This window comes from Cervus elaphus, chromosome 8, assembly GCF_910594005.1.
Source record: "Cervus elaphus chromosome 8, mCerEla1.1, whole genome shotgun sequence".
In the NCBI taxonomy this organism is placed as follows: domain Eukaryota; kingdom Metazoa; phylum Chordata; class Mammalia; order Artiodactyla; family Cervidae; genus Cervus; species Cervus elaphus.
This window is the reverse complement of record NC_057822.1, coordinates 27,888,726-27,910,386: the sequence shown is the minus strand read 5'-3', so window position 1 is coordinate 27,910,386 and position 21,661 is coordinate 27,888,726. Positions and strand designations below refer to the sequence as shown.

The 21,661-nt window shown below is 52.5% G+C and overlaps 1 protein-coding gene across 1 annotated transcript in view; it reads right to left on the bottom strand.

Moving 5' to 3' along the window:
- Positions 1 to 21,661, bottom strand: part of CFAP65 (cilia and flagella associated protein 65) — a 36,368-nt gene that overhangs the window by 14,137 nt on the left and 570 nt on the right. The window contains exons 2-18 of the mRNA XM_043910607.1: positions 19,639 to 19,823; positions 13,857 to 13,959; positions 13,185 to 13,351; positions 12,783 to 12,982; positions 12,348 to 12,493; positions 11,665 to 11,887; positions 10,963 to 11,228; positions 10,357 to 10,557; positions 9,765 to 10,124; positions 7,428 to 7,565; positions 5,523 to 5,768; positions 4,716 to 4,940; positions 3,660 to 3,818; positions 3,279 to 3,429; positions 2,708 to 2,836; positions 1,081 to 1,294; positions 659 to 787 (exon numbers count right to left, since the gene is read on the bottom strand). Of these exons, the coding sequence (XP_043766542.1) occupies positions 659 to 787; positions 1,081 to 1,294; positions 2,708 to 2,836; positions 3,279 to 3,429; positions 3,660 to 3,818; positions 4,716 to 4,940; positions 5,523 to 5,768; positions 7,428 to 7,565; positions 9,765 to 10,124; positions 10,357 to 10,557; positions 10,963 to 11,228; positions 11,665 to 11,887; positions 12,348 to 12,493; positions 12,783 to 12,982; positions 13,185 to 13,351; positions 13,857 to 13,959; positions 19,639 to 19,823 (3,242 nt within the window). The remainder of the gene's footprint in view (positions 1 to 658; positions 788 to 1,080; positions 1,295 to 2,707; positions 2,837 to 3,278; positions 3,430 to 3,659; positions 3,819 to 4,715; positions 4,941 to 5,522; positions 5,769 to 7,427; positions 7,566 to 9,764; positions 10,125 to 10,356; positions 10,558 to 10,962; positions 11,229 to 11,664; positions 11,888 to 12,347; positions 12,494 to 12,782; positions 12,983 to 13,184; positions 13,352 to 13,856; positions 13,960 to 19,638; positions 19,824 to 21,661) is intronic.

Below are 21,661 nucleotides of genomic sequence, written 5' to 3'. Positions count from 1 at the left end.
CTTCTTGCTGACTAACCTGTGTAAGTGGGGGCTCTGGTTTCGGACAGATCTGGGTGGGAACTGGCTCTGCCTCTAACGGCTGAGAGCTCTTGCCTGAGTCCTTAGCCTCCCATCTGTGAGACTGTCAGCGGAGGAGGACTTTTTCACAGGGTTGGTGTGAAGCTTGGAGAAGAGGGTCCTAGTGGCCAGCTGTGGCACATGCATGGTGGCTACTTCTCACTCGCTAAGCTATGACGTTGCCCCTGCCAGTCTCAGCAGTAAAGAATCTGCCTGCCAATGCAGAAGATGGGGGTTCAGTCCCTGGGTGGGGAAGATGTCCTGGAGAAGGAAATGGCAACTCACTCTAGAATGCTGGTCTGGGAAATCCCATGGACAGAGGAACCTGGCGGGCTATAGGCCACGGGATTGCAAAGCAGTCGGACACGACTTAGTGACTAAACAACTACCAGTCTCCATCAGGGTGAGTCTACCACTTCTGAGCCTATGGACGTGACTCAGCCAGATCTGATGTCCCGTTGGGTGACCCTAGTCCTACCTTGGCGTCTACATCCAATCAATGTGCGGGGTCAGGGGCACACTTCATGGACACCAGGTGGCCAGGGCTACAACGAACCAGAGAACACCTCCAGCCCCTGTCCCCCAGTACCCCACTCCATACCAGTCCAGGGGCACCATGCCGCTGTTCTTCAGGGCCAGGAGCACCACGGAGGGCGGGGCATCTATCGGTGCCACCCCAAAATTGAAATTTAGCTTCAGAGTGGTGAAGACAGGGGGGATCTGGCTGGTACTGTGTGGAGCAGAGAAATGGTCTGCTACAGGGTTGGGGACAGGCTGGAGTCCTTCCAGGGGTGGCTGGGGGAACTGGAGAATCTGGGACTCAGGCACAGGGGTGGGTCAGCATTTGAGACCTCAAGTGAATCTCAGCCTTCTCCAGGCCCCACCAGAGATGGGCAGACATTGGTGGTGGGCGGGAGATAGGGAGCCCCTTCTTGGACAGGGCCTGGTGCTGGGGGCACGAGTGGAATATTGCTCCAAGAACATTCCCAGACGGGCTCTGCCTCTCCCCCAGGCCCACCTCACCTGTGCCGGGTGGGCACCTTGTAGGTGAGTTCCCAGGGGGTGGGGTCACGCTCCAAGTAACTGTTGAGCAGGTCCAGGGAGAAGAGGTGCCACAGGTGCTTCCGGGTGATGCCCTCGGCGCTGCCCATGGAGCAGATATCCAGGATGGAGAGGAGGGGGTACACGGCCGTCAGGGACACGTGACATAGCTCCTGCTTCTCCCCAGCCTTGTCATCTGTAGGGGTATGGGAGAGAGGGGTGGGCTCACCTGCCAGCTCCCCTGGGGAGTGGAGTACACACTGTGGGCGCAGGGGTCCCGGGCAACCTGCCCCGGGACCCTAGTCAGGAGCAGACTCCAGGGACACTTCCAACAACAGCCAAACCTTATCTGATACTTTCTATGTGAACCAAGCACTGTCCTAAGTGCTTGGCAAACACCACTCTATTTAATGTGCATTGTTATTCATTTTCAAACTCACTAATGGCTTTATTGAGATATAATCTATATACCATAAAATTAACCATTTAAAAACATTTTTGCGGGGGGACTTCCCTGGCAGTCCAGTGGTTAAGGCTCTGTGCTTCCACTGCAGGGGGCGCTAGTTCGATTCCTGGTCAGGGAAATAGGAATTTACATGCCATGCAGTGCAGCCAAAAAAATTAGAAAGAAAGAATTTTTTGGTTGCATCATGTGGCATGTGGGATCTTAGTTCCCCGACCAGGGATTGAACCGGGTGCCCCCTGCAGTGGAAGTGCAAAGCTTTAACCACTGGACCGCCAGGGAAGTCCCCAAAATTAACCCTTTCAACACACACAATGCAATGATTTTTTTCGTATATTCACAGAGTTGCACAAGCGTCATCACTGACTGTAGAACATTTTCAGGCCTCCCCAAACAAACCCAGTACTAAGTAGCTGTCACTCTCCATTCACCCCTCTCCCCACCCCTGGCAACCACTAATCTACTTTCTGTCTCTAGACTTTCCTATTTTGGGTATTTCACATAAACAGAATCATACAATGTGTGGCTTTTAGTGACTGGCTTCTTTCACTTGGCATAATGTTTTCAAGGTTTGCCCATGTGGTAACATGTATCTGCACTTTTTTTTTTTTTTTTTTGGCCAGTGGACCATTATTATCCCCATTTTACTGATGTGGAAACTGAGGCAAAGGGAAGTTAAACAACTTTGCTGAGGTTACAGGGCTAATAAGTGCTGGGGCCAGGATCCAATTCCAGGGAGCCCACACTCTCAGCCACTCACTCTCCTGTGCTCCCCTGACTGTGCTGTCCTGGACTCCCACCAGGTGGCCCCGGGGCAGGCTGGCAACAACCTGGTTTTATGAGGGAGGAAGCTGAGACCCAAGGCAGCTGAGGAGTTACCTGAGATCCCTCAGTAGGTAAACACAGTGCCCAACTCTTCACACCAACTCCTCCACAGCTCAGGCACGCATATGTGGACATCCACACTGACAGATGTGGTTCGTATGAGGCATGCACACTAGACACCCAAAAGCACATCCTAGCACGTTCACATCCATCCTGCCAGCTCTGTCTGGACTCTTGGCATCCTCCCACCCCAGGTCCTGCTCACACAGCCCTCTGCCTTTCCTCCCTGGCCCTGACAACCCTGCCAGATGGCCCAGGTACCTCTGTGGGAGACGAGAGCATAACTGATGGTCCAGGAGTACTGGGACCGGTGTTTGGGACAGGCAGTCAGGCAGATGGTGTCCTGGGACCGGGGCGGCATGCTCCCCTCTGTGCGGTCCAGCTGCAGAGCTGCTCAGGGGCGGCCGGGTGGGGTCAGGGGCGGCCGGGTGGGGTCAGAGGCAGAGGGCCCCAGCGCAGCCCAGAGGGGCCCGGCCTTTCCTCTCACCAGTCCCCGCCACTCTTCCCTGGGCCAGCAGAGCTCTGATTAGAGAGCAGGCTCTGAGCCAGGAAATGGGGAGCAGAGAGCTTCCTCCAGGCCAAGACAGTGGGGACCAGTCTTGGGGTCACTGGCACCTGCTAAGCACTTTGCTCCACCCAGCTGCCCTGGGAGGTAGACACCACCAGTAGCCCCATTTTACAGATGAGGGAACTGAGGCTCAGAGAGGACAATCACCCTCCAACCCCACACATCTAGCAAGTGGAAGCACCAAGTTTCAAGCCCTGTCCCCAGACCATGGTCCGGTTAACCAGTGTGAACCCGTGCCCCTCACTCCCGCCCAGGCCTAAGTACCGAGGGGCCCGTTCCCGACAGCCTCGGGGTGGCTCTGCTGCAGGAAGAGGCGGTAGTGGAGGGTGCAGTTGCCGTCGTTCAGGAGCACCAGCATCCTGGTCTGCCTGCCATTCACCAGCATGTTCCCAAAGTCCAGCTCCTTCTCCTGTGCCTGAGGGCCAGAGTCTGCCATCCCGGGGTGGGGGACCCCCCCAGGCCCCCCCCCACTGTTGCCCCCCACTCCAGCCTCAGAGGGTCCCCAAAGAGCGGATCCAGCAGGGAGAGCCAGGAGGCCAGAAGACTGCCTTCGTGGGGTCAGGCACTCTGGGGCCTTCCCTCCCACCTGGGCCCTGCCCCTCCTCCCCTTCCCCTCCCCGCACCCGTCGGGCTCCTCCCACTCACAGACAGGCTGCTGGTGATGCCCGTGCCCGCCAGCCGGAGCATGTAGTGGGTGGTGGCGGAGGGCTTGGTGTTTGGGGGCAGGCCGGCTTCCCAGACCCACATCCCCACTCGGAACAGGTACTTGGTCTCCTCCAGAGGGCTGAAGGTCCAGGTCAGCGTCTGGGGTCACAGACATTATCCCTATGGGGGGGGTCTCTGGGAACCCCCGCCCAGCTCTTGGATGTCTGAGGTCCCACTGCAGAACATCAAGCTATGGAAAACCTTTCCGAGTGTTTCCCTGAGCCAGGCACTTATACACACTGTGTACTCTGTCATCTCCCTCGGGCCTTCAGTCACTTATCCCCAGAGGTAAGTGGTACTATTTTAGTGTCTCATTGTCTGATGAGAAACTGGAGATGCAGAGAAGCAGGGTAACTCTCCCAAGGTCACACAGCTGACGAGGGCACGTGGTGGGAGCTGGGGATGTGAACTCTTGAGGCTGGACTCCAGAGTCTGTGTGGTCTCTTGCCTTACAGAGTACTACCTCTGGGCTCTAACAGATAGCGTGTGTTGGTGGTTCTCAGCTCAAGCTTGGCCTCCTTGACTAGGAGACCCTAAACCAGGGCTGGGGCTCTGCGGCTTTGGGTCTCACCTGTGCCCCCGCACAAGGACCTACCGCTTTGACCTCCAGAAGCTCCCTTCCTCACTCCTTAATGACAGCCACCCATTAGCCCCAAATCCAGGTGCTCCGCACAACCTCCCAGCTTTGGGGGACCGAGGATGGAGGATGGACTTGCCCCTGGGCACTGACAGCAGAAACCCGGGTTTAAGTCCCAGCTCTGCGCCTCTTAATTCACAGTCTTAGTAAATGGTTTCCTCCCAACCCAAGTCTCAATTTTTCTTCGTAAAATGGGGGTGAAGATGATGGTAACAGTCATACCTATGCATAAGGCTGGAAGAAATGACTGTGGCTTGGATGGAGGGGTGAGCCTGGCCCCAGAGAGACATGAGTAAGAGATGATGGTAAAGGTGAGGATGATGGGTATCCTTCCCTCCCGCTCTTGGCAAGGCACTCACAAGGCTCTCATTGGGCTGGATAATCCCTCTGGCGGGCTGGACAGACAGCATCTTTCGGTGCTGCTGGGAGACCCTCCACTCAAATTCCAGGGGCAGACGGGAGGGGTTTCGGAAGGTGAAGAGGCTGGTGGAGGAGCAGCCCACCCAGGTGGGCTTGAAAAAGACGCTTTTATGGGTGTCCAGCTTCAGCTGCAGCGGCTCCTCGCGGCTCTGCATGGTCACCTCCTGGGGCCAGTGAAAGGAGGACAGTGCCCTGACATCACCCTGTGGCCCTGGCTTCCCCAAAGATCATGGGTGGGCAGCTTTTCTCCCTCGGAGAGAGCAGCAAAAGGTGCCCCACCCTGGGCCCTGGGTACGGGCAGGTTCTGTCAAAGGCAGAGTACGTACGTAGTGACTGAACAGGAGATGGTTCCTGAAAAGAAGTCAGGGACCGAAAAAGGATGTACAGGCCATTTCATTGGCCAGACGTGAGTCTAAAAACCTCGGACCCTTTCCCTGGCCCAGCCCCAAACACCTTCTACCATCTGTAGTCATGAGTCTTGGGTTGCCCTTACTCCTTCCTTGGGGATCTTTGCACCCCTTTTTCTTGCTCCGGATCCTATAAGTGGACAGGCAGCGTCCTGGGGAGAGCCGTTCCCAGACATGGCCCAGGGATCCTCTCCCTGCTGTTTCACTGCCTGGACGGGGAGCAGCCCCTGAGCTAGTTTAGGGGAGCTTTAAAGGCCAGTCCCAGAATGTGGCTTTGAAAAGGGAAGCCCCAGACTCTGGTCCCCTCCGAAGGATCCAGTCCCTACTCCCACCACCTACCTTAAGGTACTGGGGGCAGGAATTGAACTGCAGGTAGAAAATGTGCTGCTTCCAGGAGTTGCCCTTAGGGTAGGTGTAGGTGAGGAGGATCTTGTGGGCCCCAGGGCCCAGGAGGCCCGAGCGGGGCCGCAGGGAGATGTCCAAGCTGCTTTTGGGGGCCAGGCTGTAGGTGAGCAGCATGGAGCCTTTGTTGATGAGGAGCAGGCTGCGGTAGGAGGGTTCACTGGGGGACACTGCAGGAAAGAGCTGGGGTGTGAGAGAGGAGGGGTCCAGGCTCAGATCTGCACGCCCTCCCCAGCCCCACCCCACACGCACACTCCAGGTGGTCTGTGTGGGCATGGGTGAAGCCATCTCCCAGGAGGCCCAAGATGCCCTCGCACAACCCGGTCAGTGCCCTGGGGCAGGGAATGGAGGGACACAGCTCGGCCCCCCCAAAATGCTTCTAATCTCCACAGACATCCAGACAAGGAGATGGAGCAGCCGTAGGGACTGGCTCCAGGAAATTCAGGACCCCAGGACCCCACCACCACAAGTTTTTTTCATCTTGTTGTTCAGTTGCTCAGGTGTGTCCGACTCTTTGGGACCCCATAGACTGTAGCCCTCCAGGCTCTTCTGTCCAGGGGATTTCCCAGGCAAGAATACTGGAGTGGGTTGCCATTTCCTCTTCCAGGGGATCTTCCTGACCCAGGGATCGAAACCATATCTTCTGTGTCTCCTGCACTGGCAGGCGGATTCTTTACTGCCTGAGCCACTGGGGCTCTTAAAGTGCCCACAAATCATCTTTTGGAGATGCAGGTGCAGAAGCTCTGGGGTAAGCAGCCCCTTCTAGGTAATTCTCAGGCAGGCAGCCTTGGTGGGGGGAAGGGGGGAGCCCCACTCTGGGAAAGGGAAAGCCCCAGCAGTCCCAAACATCCCTCAGGCATCTAGGGTGTGGCCAGCACGAGGCAAAGAGCTGGGTTGGCTACCAAATGTACAGCTGAAATTGCTGGCCCGGGTGCCCCCTTCAGCTGGGACAAAGAACATAGGTGCATGAGGTGGGGGCGAGGGGTACGTGGGCAACATGGGTGCAAAATTCTGCTAGATTTCAGTAAAGGCCACAACTGCTGTAAGGAACTGGCCAAGGGAAAGGGGCGGGGGCCGGGGCGGGGGGGTCAGTGAGGAGACCCCAGGGAAGTCAGGAGGGCTGTGGGAAGGGGTGCCCTTGAGCAGCACTGTAACAGTTAGGGGGCACTGTAACAGTTAGGGGGCAAGATCACCCCCAAACATACAGTGCAAAAGTAACGTCTTTCCAGCAAGTGTGAGACAGGAGAGTGGAGCAGCTGGATGAAAAGACTGATGGTGGCAATAGAAGCTGGGAAGAGGCATCCAAGGGGGAACCAGAACTGGCACTTGGCCATCTGGCTCCAGAGTCTGTGTTTCTCAACTTTATGTCATCCTGGGGCTCAGGTCAGACAGGGCCTCCAAGACAGGAGAGGCCTGGGAATGATGACTCCCTCAGGACAGGGTTAAGCTAAAGGGCCAGCCTTGAGACACTTGCTGGGCTGGATGATCCCTGAGGGCAGGGGCTCATGGCCTGGGAGGTCCTATTCCTAGCCAGCACTCAATTAACATGCAATCAGAGGAGCTGGAGACTTTAAAGCTGAGCGTGAGAGGGCCAGGGAACTATTTCAGATGGAGCAGGCCAGTGGTTCAAGCCCCAGACTCTTCCCAGTCCCACTGCAGTGGTCCAGGAGACAGTCCTTCAAGATGGGTGCAGAGCCCCAGGGGCTGGTGGTGGGGAGGTTGGGATGGCCAGGGAGAGCACTGGACTTGCTTCTGAGACCACCAGAGATGGGAGGGATCTGCAGGCCACGGCAGAGCCAAGCCCCTTGTCCCACCTCCCACTGCGGCTGGGGCCACGCTCACCTTGGGGGTGTCCAGGGTGTATTGGGGGATGTGGTGCTCCAAGCCAGGGCAATAGCTGTGGCCTTGCGCCCGGAGCGTCAAGCACCAGGATGGGCACACCGTGCAGTCCTCTTCGATGTTGTTGTAGCTTCGCAGGACCTGTGGGACGACCACACCCACGACCGCGGTGTCTGACCTGGTGGGGCACCCCAGCCTGCCCCCTGAGCTGCAGGAACCCTACATGGGGTGCAGGGGGAGGGGCCCCCTGGGAAGACAGTGGGGGAACCACAGCCATAGCAGCCCCTCCCGCTGTGCGCCAGGCCCCGCATTGGACACGCAGCACCAAGCAGTCAGCAAACACGCTCTCTAATCCTCCAGCAGGACGAGGGTGGGGCTGGGATGTGAAAGCAGCATTCATCCTGCAGGAATGTGCCCAGAGAGCACTGGCCAATAGAAACAGAATGCAAGCCGCAAGTGCGAGCCGCAAACATCATTTTAAATGTTCTAGTAGCCACATCGACAAGGTAAAACACATAAAATTTATTTCAACAATATATTTTATTTAACTGAGTAGATCCAAAATCATATTGTTTCGACGTTATACCTACATATACATATACGTGTGTGCATGCTTAGTCGCTCAGTTGAGTCTGACTCTTTGAGACCCCAGGACTGTAGCCCACCAGGCTCCTTTGTCCATGGGGTTTTTCAGGCAAGAATACTAGAGTGGGTTGCCATTTCCTCCTTCAGGGCAATCTTTCTGACCCAGGGATTGAACCCACCTCTCTACGTCTCGTACATTGGCAGGCAGGTTCTTTACCACTAGCACCACTTTGGAAGCCTGTATATATCTGTGTGTGTATGTATTATTGTTGTTCAGTTGCCCAGTCATGTCTGACTTTTTTCGACCCCATGGACTGTAGCACTCTAGGTCTTCCTGTCCCTTACCATCTCCCAAAGTTTGCCCAAGTTCATTGCATTGGTGATGCCATCACATACATATATATATACACATACATATACATATATCTATGTATATGATGCATATAGATGGTGGCATTGGGCTTCCCAAGTGGCTCAGTGTGTAAAGAATCCACCTGCAATGTAGGAGAAGCAGGCAGATGCGAGTTCAATCCCCGGGTCAGGAAGATCCCCTGGAGGAGAGCATGGCAACCCACCAGTATTCTTGCCTGGAGAATCCCATGGAGAAAGGAGCCTGGTGGACTACAGTCCATGGGGTTGGAAAGAGTCAGACACGACTGAAGTGACTGAGCTCGCACGCACGCACATGATGGCATCACCATACATGGGGCATATATATGTGAGGAAGGAGGCATTTTGCATACTTTTTGTGCAAAGTCCTAGAAATCAGCGTCTCTTCCCTTGACAGAGTGTCTGTTTGGACTAGACACAGTTCAAGAGCTCAGTGGCCACACGTGGCTGGTGGTTGGCATATCGGACAGCTTAGGACTGCAACCTGTAGCCTAAAAGTCTGACGAGCTCAGCCAAGCCAGACATCCACAGCCTCACTCCTACAAACTTCCGAGTTCCCACACAGCCAAGATATTAGAACAGAGGCAACTAAAGACTCAGCTTTGGAAAAACTTCTCCAAAGTTTGGATACGCTCCCAAGTTTATAGATGAAAAGACAGCTCAGGGGTCTATACACTAAGGGAGGAGCCCAAGGTCACAGAGCTGGTGAGGGACCCTGATCTGGACTGTGCAGCCCTGCTCTTCCCTCAGCCCCAGCACCCGGCCACTGGGCGAGAACAGCAAGGTGGGCAGAGCAGAGAAGGAGGGAAGGGGAGGACGGGCTGGAAATGAGAAGGGAGCGACGCGTCTGGGGCTGAGAGGCTGAACTGGCCACCTGGTCAGGGGAAGACGGATGAGAAGCCCCTTCCTACACGCACGTAATTACTGGGTGCCCCAGGCTCTGTCCCCCCAGGGCGGAGGTCCTGCCCTCGGCTCTTCCAGAAGGACCACTTCCTACCCCAAGGACTAGCGAGAGGTCAGGAGCCCCCCCCAGCCAGGAGGCCCAGGAAACTACGTGCACCAGAATTTTCCAAAGGGCTTGAGCCCCACTGAGCTCTCCCTCCAGAGAGGGTGGGAGGCACACGTGAGGGAGACATAATCAGCTGGGCCAAGAAGCCCCTCAGTCAAGGCAGGACATGAACCTGGGAGAAAGACAGACCACCAAGGCCAAAGTCCAGCCAAGGAGACAAGGAGAGGAGGGAGCAGAGCCCAGCACAGAGAGCACGGGTCCCACCTCACCCCACCCTCCCCTCCGACTCCACACCCTGCCGTTCAGGCTCCAGGGCAGAGAATCCACCTTCCCCTGTCCCGTGTGCCCCCACACACCTTATAGAAGGCAAAGGCTTCAAGCTCCACGGCATACAGGCCATTGGGGTGAGGTGGCTGGAAATGCAGGCGCAGGGCTGTGGACTTGAGAGGGGGCACATCGCAGGTGTTTGGGGTCACCCAGAAGGGGCAGTCAGCCCTGCGCGTCCAGGCCACGGTGATCTTGCCATTGGTATGGTTCATCAGGCACAGGGGGACGGGGCTGGGGTCCTTGGGCCTGGGGCAGGCACCAAAATCCACCTCGACAGGCTCAATGCTGACGGGCGGGGGAAAGATGGCCACGTCGTTGGTACCGTCGAAGAAGTACTCAGTCATTGGGGGGATGAGGGGATACTGCGGGGCCGGTATGTCCTCCAGGTCCTGCGTGGGGAGAGCCGGGTTGGTGGGGGCCAGTTCTCCAGCCGCTGCCCCTCATCTCTGTGCTCCTTTCTGGAAAAGGCTACAAGAGCTCCACACATGTCACACCCCCTGACTACGAACGATGCCCACGGCACTGCGGAGCGCGGGACTGCCCAAGGATTGCTAGAGAAGGGTGGGGTGTGAACCTGGGAGGGTGGACAGCCCCCCGAGGTCCCAGAGGGACACATCGAACCTCAATGGGGATCATCAGGGCACCGTTCTTATCCTGCTCCAGCTTCCTCTCCCTCAGCATGACGCCCAGGATGTCGGGCGGATAGAACGTCAGGCCCCGCGCCAGGTTTGTGCGGTACCATGTGAGATGCTGAGGCCGGAGGATGGCTGGCTTGGTGCTCTCCGAGTGGCATGTCCCAATCAGGTCCAGGAACAGTGGGTCCTACGACATTTTCTGTGTGAGCTTAGATTTCAGCCTCCACTCGCCACCCTGGCCAGAGACCGGCTTCATCAGGGCACAGCATGTACCACCTGGTCTGGGGGCCCGGGTGGGGGTTGTCATCTCAAGGCTCTCTGCCCTGCACGTGCTACGTGGGGTGAGGGCCAAAGTCCCAGCCTGGCAGCAGTGAGGGCAAGACTGGCCTGCCCACCTGGCTCGAAGCGAACCCCCGCCTGCCCCTAGCCAACCACTGGCTCTGAAAGCCAAGCCAGGGGCCCTGGAGGAGAAAGCCGTGCAAGTTCCAGAATACAGGTGACTGAGCACTGAGCCCTGTCCTCATGACTGGGCCTTGGATCGGCCTCTCCAGCACCTAGAGGAGCCCCTCCTCATCCCTCCCCGGCAGGTCACCTGGTGGTGGATGAGACAGGCCACCCGCCGGCAGTAGATGATGGGTTGAGTGGGCTGGAAGACACAGCAGAGGGTCATGCGGGCCTTGCCCACCAGGGTCCCAAAGGCAGGTGTGATGCTGAAGACACTCTCCTGACAGTCGATGTCAAAGTGGAAGTAGGCCGTGCAGTCCGACTTGTTCTCCATCCACAGGGACTGCTCTGAGCGGGTCCCGAGGTTGACCCAGCTGAAGTCGACGCAGTGATGCTGCAGTGACAGGTCAGGACCTGGGCAGAGGAGGCGGGGGGTGGGGTGGGGGGATGGGGGGGGGGGGGGGGGGGTGCGCTGTGAGTGGGCCTGGCCACCTGGCCACCTGGGGGGGTCTCCAAGGGTCCCACCGATGGGAGGTAGTGCTGCCTGGAGACAGTAAGATTGGGTTGGAAAGGCTTGGCACCCCAGTGGCCTGAGCAGATCGCCAGGTGACGGGGGTGGGGGGATGGGGGGTGGCGGTGGGGGGGGTTGGGAGGAGGGGGTGGGGGGTGAGTATGGGAACCGTATCTCCAGGTGACCTTAACTGATTCCTAGCTGAGCCCACCAGGGGGCAGCAGACACCCAGGCTAAGGGTAGGGAGGCCCCGGGCATCTGGGAGCAGATGGTTGTCAGTTGTAAGCAGGGGCTGCTCCAGTCTCTGGAGGCAGGGCGGTGACCTGGGACTGCCAGTACCTCTACAGAAACCAACGACTTTGAGCAGGGTCTGGGAGGCACAGCCAGAGGGCACGATGGACAAGTAGTCCATGGTCCTGGCGTCCAAGGTCTCCGGGTGGAAGAACACCGACACGAATCTCTTCTCTCCGGGGGGCACGATGCCGTGGGCTGTGGGGCACGAGAAGGCCTGGTCTTTGACCAGCATGTCTGGGGCCACTTCGATCCTGAAGGGGGTGCTCACCTGTGGGGCCAGGGAAGGTCCGGTTACAGGGTGGAGTGGTCTGTCATCACCAAGGTGCCCCGCTGAAGCCCTGCCTCTGCCTCGGTCATCAGCTTCGATTGTAGAGCAAGGCTGCCTCGGCCCACAGGAGGGAAGGGGCTGAGTCGTGTGCCCAGCGCTGGGACTGCCCAGAGCGGGTACCTCTGCCTTGTCCCAAAGGTACCACGAGGGCTAGCAGTGGTCCTGGAATCAGGACACCTGAGGGCTGCTCTTGGGGTTGTTCTGGGGGGGGGGGGTCACGGGATAGTCCAGCCCAGCCCCCAGTTGAGATGATGGGGGGACCCCTGTCGACACGAGCGTATCAACAGACGTAGGTATGCGAGGCTTGCAGCATGCGGTACAGGGGGTGGGTGTTAGGCGCACCCGGGCCTGTGGTCCCCGAGCCCCGCCCCCACGCCCCCCGCGTGCGTAGGACGCGTACTGCCGATGGGTTATAGAGCTTGATCTGCCTCTCGGCGGTGCAGCCCACGGCAACGGAGCCAAAGTGCAGCACTTTCTGGAAGCCCTCGGCATCCTGGTCCTCCGGGTGCCTCTGCTTTATGCTCACCAGCAGCTGGGCGCATTTGGCTGGGCAGAGAGAGTGGACAGCCTTGGGGAGAAACCCACCAGGGCCTCTGTGGCCCCAAACGGAATAGCCCCTTCGAGGAAGACACGGGTCACCAGGGAAACACTGGTCTGTGGCACCAAGGGAAGCAAAGAGATGACAGAGCCTGTGGGGCTCGGCGAAGGGCGGGAGGCTGATGGAGGTCCCTTGGGGGCCAGGCCAGGGAGGGGGTGGGGGGAAGCACACTGGAGGCTTTGTTTCCCAGGGAGGTGGGGCGGGGGCTCTGGGGACGGGTGAGAGGTCGGGCCTCACCCACAGCCTGCAGCTGGATGCTGCTCTTCTGCTTGCTGCCATCCCCATACCAGCACATGGCCTGAGCATCATAGATGACAGCCATTAGGGGCTGGAAGGTCACCTTGATCCGGCAGGCCTGGCCTGGTTCCAGCAGCCCCGAGGTCGGCAGCATCTGGAATGGGCTGGGGGACTCCCAGGTGAAGAAGGTAGACAGGTCCCTGGGGGTGGGACCCGGTGGGGGAGATGCGGATCAGAGCCACTTTGCCCCCTCTGACCACTGCCCCTGCTTTAGAAAGGTAGAGATGCCCCCTTTACTCCCACACCCCATTCCACACCCCACACACCGGTCTCTCCTGCTCCCAGGAATCCTCCTCCCAGTTGTCGCACTTCCCACCTCCAAGCCTCAGCCTCTGCCCTCACCCCGCATTTTCCAGGCAGAACCAGGCCTCGGCCATGTCCCCCATGGCGCACATGGGCAACTGCAGGGACGGTGGGCAGATCAGATTGTGGCAGGGCAGGGTGGCTCTCAAGTCCACACAGAACATCCCCTCCGCTTTCTCAAGCCACAGCTGGTCCACGTACTCCTTCTGCGGTGTGTGGGGGCGGGGGGGAGAGGCAGAGGCAGTGACTGATCAGTGTACCCGGGTGGTACCCACCTCCCCCTGGCCCTGGCCATCCCCCCAACATAACCGTGGAGGGCTGGGCCAGGCCATGGCCCTCCTCCATCTCAGTCTCTGAAGACAAGGTCAGTTACTTGAGCTGTAGCGCCATCTTGGTCTCAGAGATATGGGGCCTCTTTGTGAGGGACAAAGTTTTGGGAGAATATTTTGAGAGCAGGAAGAAGCCAAGGAATACAGGGCTTTCTGATGGCCAACAGAGTAGCGCAGCCTTCCCTGCTGCCCCCACCGCCCCGCCACCCCACACATCCAACCGGAAGCCCCTTCTGTCTAATGAGTTCTGGCTCCAAGTGGTAGGATGTGGGTGTGGTGGTTGGGTTCAGGGGGGCTCCTCACTGCTCTGCCCTGGCCCCCTGCTCCGAGGTCACTGTGCCCATGTCCCTCCCTGTCCTCCACTCGCCACGGCAGGCCTTACCTTCTCCAGAGGGCGGAAGATGACGGGGAGTGAGAGGGCTAGGCCTGGGCTCAGGAAGATGGGCTGGGGGACAACCGTGAAGAAGAACTTGGTCTTGGGGGGCCTGTGGGAGGGAGCCAAGGAATACACACTTTGGGATCAGAAAACTAGAAGAGGCAGAAAGATTAGGGGAGACCCTGGAAAGCTAAGCAGCTGGTGGGACTGTGGAAGGGGAAACACAGGGGTTATTTCCCAGTAGCAATTGCCTCTCGCGTGCCACCATTTTTATCTCAAACCTTCACTCCAGGACGGAGAGCTGAAGGGAAAGATACAGGAGCGGACTTCCCTGGTGGTCCAGTGGTTAAGGGTCCACCTGCTAACGCAGGGGACGCGGGTTCCATCCCTGGCTTGGGGAGATCCCACATGCTGTGGGGCAACTAAGGCCGTGCCCCCACAGCTACCGAGGCCACGCTCTGCAGCGAGAGGGGCCGCTGCAAGGGGCCGCCCGCGCACCGCAACTAGAGAGTGACGCCTGCTCGCCGCAAGTGGAGAGGAGCCCACGCAGCAGCGAAGACCCAGCACAGCCGAGAGTGAATGAATAAATAGACAAAATTACTAAAAAAAAAAAAAATACTGCCAAAAACTCTATACCAGTAGGTCAGATAAAATAAACACATTTCTAGGAATGTATAATTGACCAAAAGTTACTCAAGAATTATACATTTTGCGGCCACCCTAACCTAAAATTATCCAAAAAATTGAATAAATAGTCAAAGAACCATCCCACAAAGAAAAGACCAGGCCAGATGGCTTTGCAGCAAGCAGCATGGAGCACTTGATAATTCTAGCCTTGTCTTCCCAACAACAGAAAACAAGGAAACCCTCCCCAAAATACTCTGTGAGTCTATCATAATGTTGTTATCAAAACCTGACAGTTATGAGAAGAAAGGAAAATTACAGGCCAGTACCAGCCATAAACAAAATATTGGCAAAAACAATTTAGCAATGTGTATAGAAAGAATACTCAATCATGAACAAGCTGGGTTTATTCTAAGAATACACCACTGGTTTAACATTGGGGAAAAAAAAAAACTGTGGGGATGGATTTTCCTGATGATCCAGTGGTTGGGAATCCTCCTGCCAATGCAGGGGACGTGGGTTCAATCCCTGGTTTGGGAAGATTCCACATGCCTCAGGGCAACTAAGCCTGTGGGCCACAATTACTGAACCCTGTGCGCCCCAGAGCCTACGCGCTGCAACAAGAGAAGCCCCCCCCCCGCTCACAGAAAGTGTATGTACAGCAACAAAGACACAGCACAGCCAAAAAATAATTAATTTTTTTAAAAATCAGGGGATTTCTCTGGCAGTTCAGTGGTTAAGACTCCAAATTTCCATTGCAGGGGGTGCAGGTTAGATCCCACATGCCCTGTGGTGCAGCCAAAAAAAAGAAAATTAAAAATCATTTAATGTAATTCACCGTATTGACAAATCAAGAGAGAAAAAAACAAATGACCATCTCAATAAAGAAAAACATTAAATAAACTTCAACATATGTTTATGACAAAAACTCTCAGCAACCTGGGAATAGAAGGGAACTTCCTTAACCTGATAAAGTCTAAAAAAAGAAGAAAAAAAAACAACTACAGGAAACATGCAAATTAATGGTGAAACACTGGAATCTTTCACGTTGAGATCATGAGCAAAACAAGGATGTCTTCTATAACCACTTCTGTTCAGCACTTTCCTTTTCAATAGTGCAGGAAGGAAAGACAAAGAAAGAAAAGATATGGGATTGGAAAGGAAGGGAAAAAAATGCCATTTTCATTTAAGATATGAACATGTACATGGAAGACAGAATTAACAAACACATCATTAGAATTAACGAGAGAATTTGCCAAGGTTGCTGGGCACAAGGGTGTGGACAAAGCATCTATATTTTTAAAAAATGACTTTCTAAAAAACCAGCAACAAGCAGAAAAATAAAACAACTTTAAAAGATATACTCAACATCACTAAAAATTTAAAACACTTAGGTATAATTCTAACTAAAGATGTGTAAGACATCTATGGAGAAAATTTTACATTTTACTGAAAGACATGAAAGAAGACCTAAAGAAATATAGAGAGGCACCATGTTCATGACTCAATTTGTAATGATGTCAATTCTCCCCAAATTGATCTATGTGTGTATGCCTGTGTGCTCAGTCACTTCAGTCATGTCCAACTCTTCAATCCTATAGACTGTAGGCTCCTCTTGTCCATGGGATTCTCCAGGCAAGAATACTGGAGTGGGTTGCCAATGCCCTCCTTCAGGGGATCTTTCTGACCCAAGAATCAAACCCGTGTCTCCTGCGTCTCCTGAATTGCAGGCGGACTCTTTACCCCACTGAACCACCTGGAAAGCCTAAATTGATCTATATGTTCAACTAAATCCTAAACAAAATCTTAAAAGGTTGTCTACGTGCATCTATTTAAGTTGATTTGAAGACATTTATGAAAGTTAAAAGGTCCAATGAGAGCCAAGACAATCTTAAGAAAGAATGAAGTTGGAGGACTTAAACTACAAGATAATCAAGACTTATTATAAGCTTATTATAGAACTTATTATAAGCTTTAATAATCAATTCAGGATGATATTTATTGGCCCAGGGAGAGACAAATAGAGCAAGGGAACAAAACAGGATTCAGAAATGGTTCCTACATGTATGGACACTTGATAAACATCAGTGGTAGGGAGATCATAAGGCAAAGTATAAAATTTTCAATAAATGGTGCTGGGACAACTGGAAATTGATTTGAGAGGAAAAAAAGTCACTGAATCCCTACTTCAAACCATTCACAAAAATCAATTCCATGTAGATAAAAGACAAATATGAAAGGCAAAATTATAATGTCTTTAGAAGATACTATAGGAGAAAATCTTCATGAACTAGATAAGGGTAGAGAAGAACTTGCAGGTATCAACCATAAAAGAAAAAATATTGGTACATTTGATTCCTTTGAAATTAAGAATGCCTTTTCTTCAAAATACATGATAGAAGAAAAGACAAATCACAAGGTGGGAGAAGATATTCACAACACATAACTGACAAAGAATTAGTATCTTCAATAAGAACATCTATTAAAAAAAGACAGTCTACAAAGAACATGTAAAGATAGCTAGCAGGTACATGAAAAGATGCTCAACATTGCTAATTATTAGAGAAATGCAAATCATAACAACAAGATATCACCTTGCACTATTATCAAGAAGTCTACAAATAACAAACGTTGGCAAGGATGTGGAGAAAAGGGGACCCTTGTATACTAATGGTAGGAATGTTAACTGGTCTGCCATCCTGGAAAACAGTATGGAGGTTCTAAAAACACTAAAAATAGGACTACCATATGATCTAGCGATTCCACTCCTCTGCATATATCCAGGAAAAAAAAAAACAAGAAAAATACTAATTGGAAAAGATACATGTACCCCAATGTTCACAGCAACACTGCTTACAATAGCCAAGATACTGGAGCACCCCAAGCAGCCATCAGCAGACAAATAGGTCAAGAAGATGTGGCATACACACACACACACATGCACATACACACTCACAATGGAATATTACCCAGCCACAAAAAAATAATGAAATCCAGCAACATGGGTGGACCTAGAGAATATTATGGTTAGTGAAGTAAGTCAGACAAAGACAAATACTACATGATATCACTTGTATGTGAAATCTAAAAACTAAAACAAACCAATGTCCATAGCAAAGCAGAAACAGACTCAAAGACACAGAAAACAAAGTAGTTGTTACCAGTGGGGAGAGGGAAGTGGGAAGGGGCAAGATCAAGATAGGCGTATGGGGTTAAGAGAAACAAACTACCAAATTTAAAATAGATAAGCAGGACTTCCCTGTTGACACAGTGGATAAGAATCTGCCTGCTAATGCAGGGGACACAGGTTCCATCCCTGCTCTGGAAAGATTCCTCATGCCGAGGAGCAACTAAGCCCTCATGCCACAACTACTGAGTTCACACTCTAGAATCCTCGAGCCGCAACTACTGAGCCCATGTGCCTACAGCCTGAGAAGCCACTGCAATGAGAATCCCAAGCACTGCAGTGAAGAGTGCACCCCGCCTGACGCAATGAAAGAAAGCCCATGCAAAGCAACAAAGACCCAGCACAGCCAAAAATAGAATAAGTAAATAAACCTAAACTTAAAATAATAAAATAAAAGTTAGGCAACAAGGATATCCTGCATAGCACAGGAAATGATAGCCATTATCTTGTAATAACTTTTAAGGGAGTATATAATCTATAGAAGTACTCAATCATTATGCTATACAGATGAAATTCATATAATATTGCAAATCAGCTACATTTTAATTCTTTTTGAAAAATGAAAAAAGATAATCTAACAGAAAAATGGGCACAGACTTAAACAGGAATTTCACAAACGAAATGGCCAATAACATAGGAAAAAACACTTAATTGTAATAGAAATCAGAGAAATGCAAATTAAACCTACAACAAATTAGCATTATTGGCAACTAATTTAAGTCTAAAGAATATCAATTGTTGGTAAAGATAAAGAGGAATGGGAATACTCATATGTGGCTGGTGGGAATATAAATGGATATAAGTACTTTGGAAATGAGTTTGGCAAACATGTACAAACATCTGTAAGAAGCAAACATGTACATGTTCTAAGTCACAGTAGTTCTATTCCTTTGTGTCTACCCGAGAAAAACCTGAACTTGTGCAATAGCTGAACAATGTTGATAACAGTCTCAAACTTCAAACAACCAAAATGTTCCTCAGCAGAAGAATGCACAAACACATAGAAGCATACATTGAACTATTACTCTGTGATTAAAAAGGATAAACTATGTATGCATGTGGATGAGTCTTATGAATATAACTGAGCTATGACCAACCTAGACAGCATATTAAAAAGCAGAGACATTACTTTGCCAACAAAGCTCCATATAGTCAAAGCCATGGATTTTTCAGTAGTCATGCATGGATGTGAGAGATGGACCATAAAGAAGGCTGAGCGCCGAAGAACTGATGCTTCTGAATTGTGGTGCTGGAGAAAACTCTTGACAGTCCCTTGGACAGCAAGATCAAACCACTTAATCTTAAAGAATTCAATCCCGAATATTGGAAGGACTGATGTTAAAGCTGAAGCTCCAGTACTTTGGTCACCTGATGTGAAGAGCTGAATCACTGGAAAAGACCCTGATGGTGGGAAAGGTTGAAGACAGGAGGAGAAGGGGGAGACAGAGAATGAGGTGGTTGGAAGGCATCATCAACTCAATGGACATGAGTTTGAGCATTTGTGAGATAGTGAAGGACAGGGAAGCCTGGCATGCTGCAGTCCATGGGGTTGCAAAGAATCAGATATGACTTAGTGACTGAACAACAACAACAAAAGTATATCATGTTATCCCACTTACATAAAGTTCATAAGAAAAGAAGGTAAACAAACTATATCATTTAGGGATGCAAACATAAGTGGCAAACCCTTTTGAGAAAAACAAGAAAATCATTATCATGAAAGTCAGAACAGTGGTTACCTTTACCAGTAGGGAAGGTGTTCCAATGCTGGGGGGACACATGATGAGAGAAGGTGAGCTTCAGACACTGTTATTACCCCATTAATTAACCTGGTCACATGGGTTCCACTTTCAACAACTGTTCAAACTATACATGTTCTATACACTCTTTTGGTTTTGTATGACTTTTGTTTTAAAAGTGGCTGCCTTGGGGGTTTGAGGGCTCAGGGACTTAGTCTCTGATCCCTCATATTGGTACCTGTATTTTATCTTCTGGATTTTCAAGGAGAGATTTTTCAGAACCAGGTTTTTGGTGATCTCCTTCCCCAACACCCAGCCTTTCCATTGTAGCTCCTCAGCCACCTCAATGTCCCAGACGACCCTCTTCTTCACTTTCTCCTGCTTCTTTGGGAAGCACATCTGAGTATCCATGGAGCTGGCAGGCTGTCCGGTTGGCAGGGAGAAAGGAGAGAAGACTTCAAAGACCCAGAGAATGGGCTAAGATCGCCCCAGCTCTAGAAGGTAATGAATTACACCACTCCTTGTCCCATGGGGGATGGTCTGGAGAGAGAAGGTGAGAGGCAGGGAGGCCCTGGAGTCTGATATTACCTCTTCTGAGGTCACTGGAATGGCTTTCCAACTAGATTCCCTGAGACACTGCCCCTGAAGCCTTCCCCAGACCACTCTGTCGGCCACTTAACCCAGCACACTCAGCAGCCTTAGCTGGCCTGTTCTGTTCCCCAGTGGGCCCTCAGACACCGCTCGGTTCAGATGCTGCCTTCTCCTCCTCATCCTCCCCATCCTACCCCTTCTCTGCAGAAGCCTGTAGAGAACTTCTCTAAGATGTCCCTCATTGGAACTTCTCCAGGGCACAGGGATATTCCACCATTTCCTCTCCCATCCCTCACCTGGCTGGTGGAACAGAGGACAGAGCCAACTTGCCTGGGGCCAACCCACACCCGATGCCTTGGCTTTGAGGTCACTCCAAGCACTTCTCCTAAGGATGCTAGAGGTTCTCTGTACCAACACTCCCTGTCTGTAACAGCAAATCCTTTCACAGGCTGATCCCTAACCCTTAACTATCTGAGGAGGGAGGGGAATGGAAAACTTCTGGGGCAGCAAGATGGCAGGAGGAACCAGGTGCCTCTTCCTACCATTCATGGCAGTGAATGTAAATTCACTGCCATTTTCCTTTAACTTTGACCAAGTATTGTTTTTACATCACTATATAAGGGAGGCCCAGCATGCTGCAGTCCGTGGGGACACAACTTAGCAGCTGAGCAACAACAAAGGGTAAATGTATGTGTTTAACAGGTATGTGCTTCACTACCTATGATGCACCAGACACTGTAGAGGTTAGTGCCAGGCCTATAATAGTGAACAAGACCATCAAATCCTTTCTCTCTTGGAGCTTACATCTTGGTTTCAAAATATACAGAGTGTCAGATGGCCTGAACTGCCCACGGAGGAAAGGTGACATGGGTGACCGAGGGTCATTTATTATAAACATCAGCTGATGCATCAATCAGTCCAACCAGAAAAACAGAAGCCCCTCTGGGTGTTTAAAATAAGGAGTTCAATGCACAACCAGTGGCTAGTGAAGTAACCTCAAAGTTAACAACATCAAGAAGCTGCCACCAGGGATGTCCCCGGTGGTCCGGTGGTTGAGAATCAGCCTGCCAAAGCAGGGGACATGGGTTTGCTCCCTGGTCTACGAAGATTCCACATGTCGAGGAGCAACTAAGCCCATGTGCCACAACTACTAAGCCCGTGCACCTAGAACATGGGCTCCACAATAAGAGAAACTACTGCAATGAAAAGCCCATGCACCACAACGAAGAGCAGCCCCCTGCTCACTGCAACTAGAGAAAGCCCATGTGCAGCAACAAAGACCCAACACAGCCAAAAAGAAATAAACAAATTAATTTAATATAATTTTAAAAAGAAGATGCCACTGTACACAAGTGAGGGGAAGAGGTGGGGTTCTCAGAACCCAGAGCACTGTCTGGTGCCGATGGGAGTCACAGAGAGATGCCGACCGAGACGCTGTCAAAAGCAGAGATTCTCCCCTCCTCCCACGTTCTAGTCTCCAGCCAGCTCAGAGCAGAGTGGGGAAGGGCAGTGAATGAATCTGTGTGCAAACTGGCCTGGAACGGCACAGATGCAGGGGAGAGATGGCCATGGTCCACAGGGAGGCAGATGCAACCAGCATCACATCTAAGTCAACCCAAGAGCTCCCACATGATACAGACACATGCTGCACAAAACGCAGTCGGACCCCT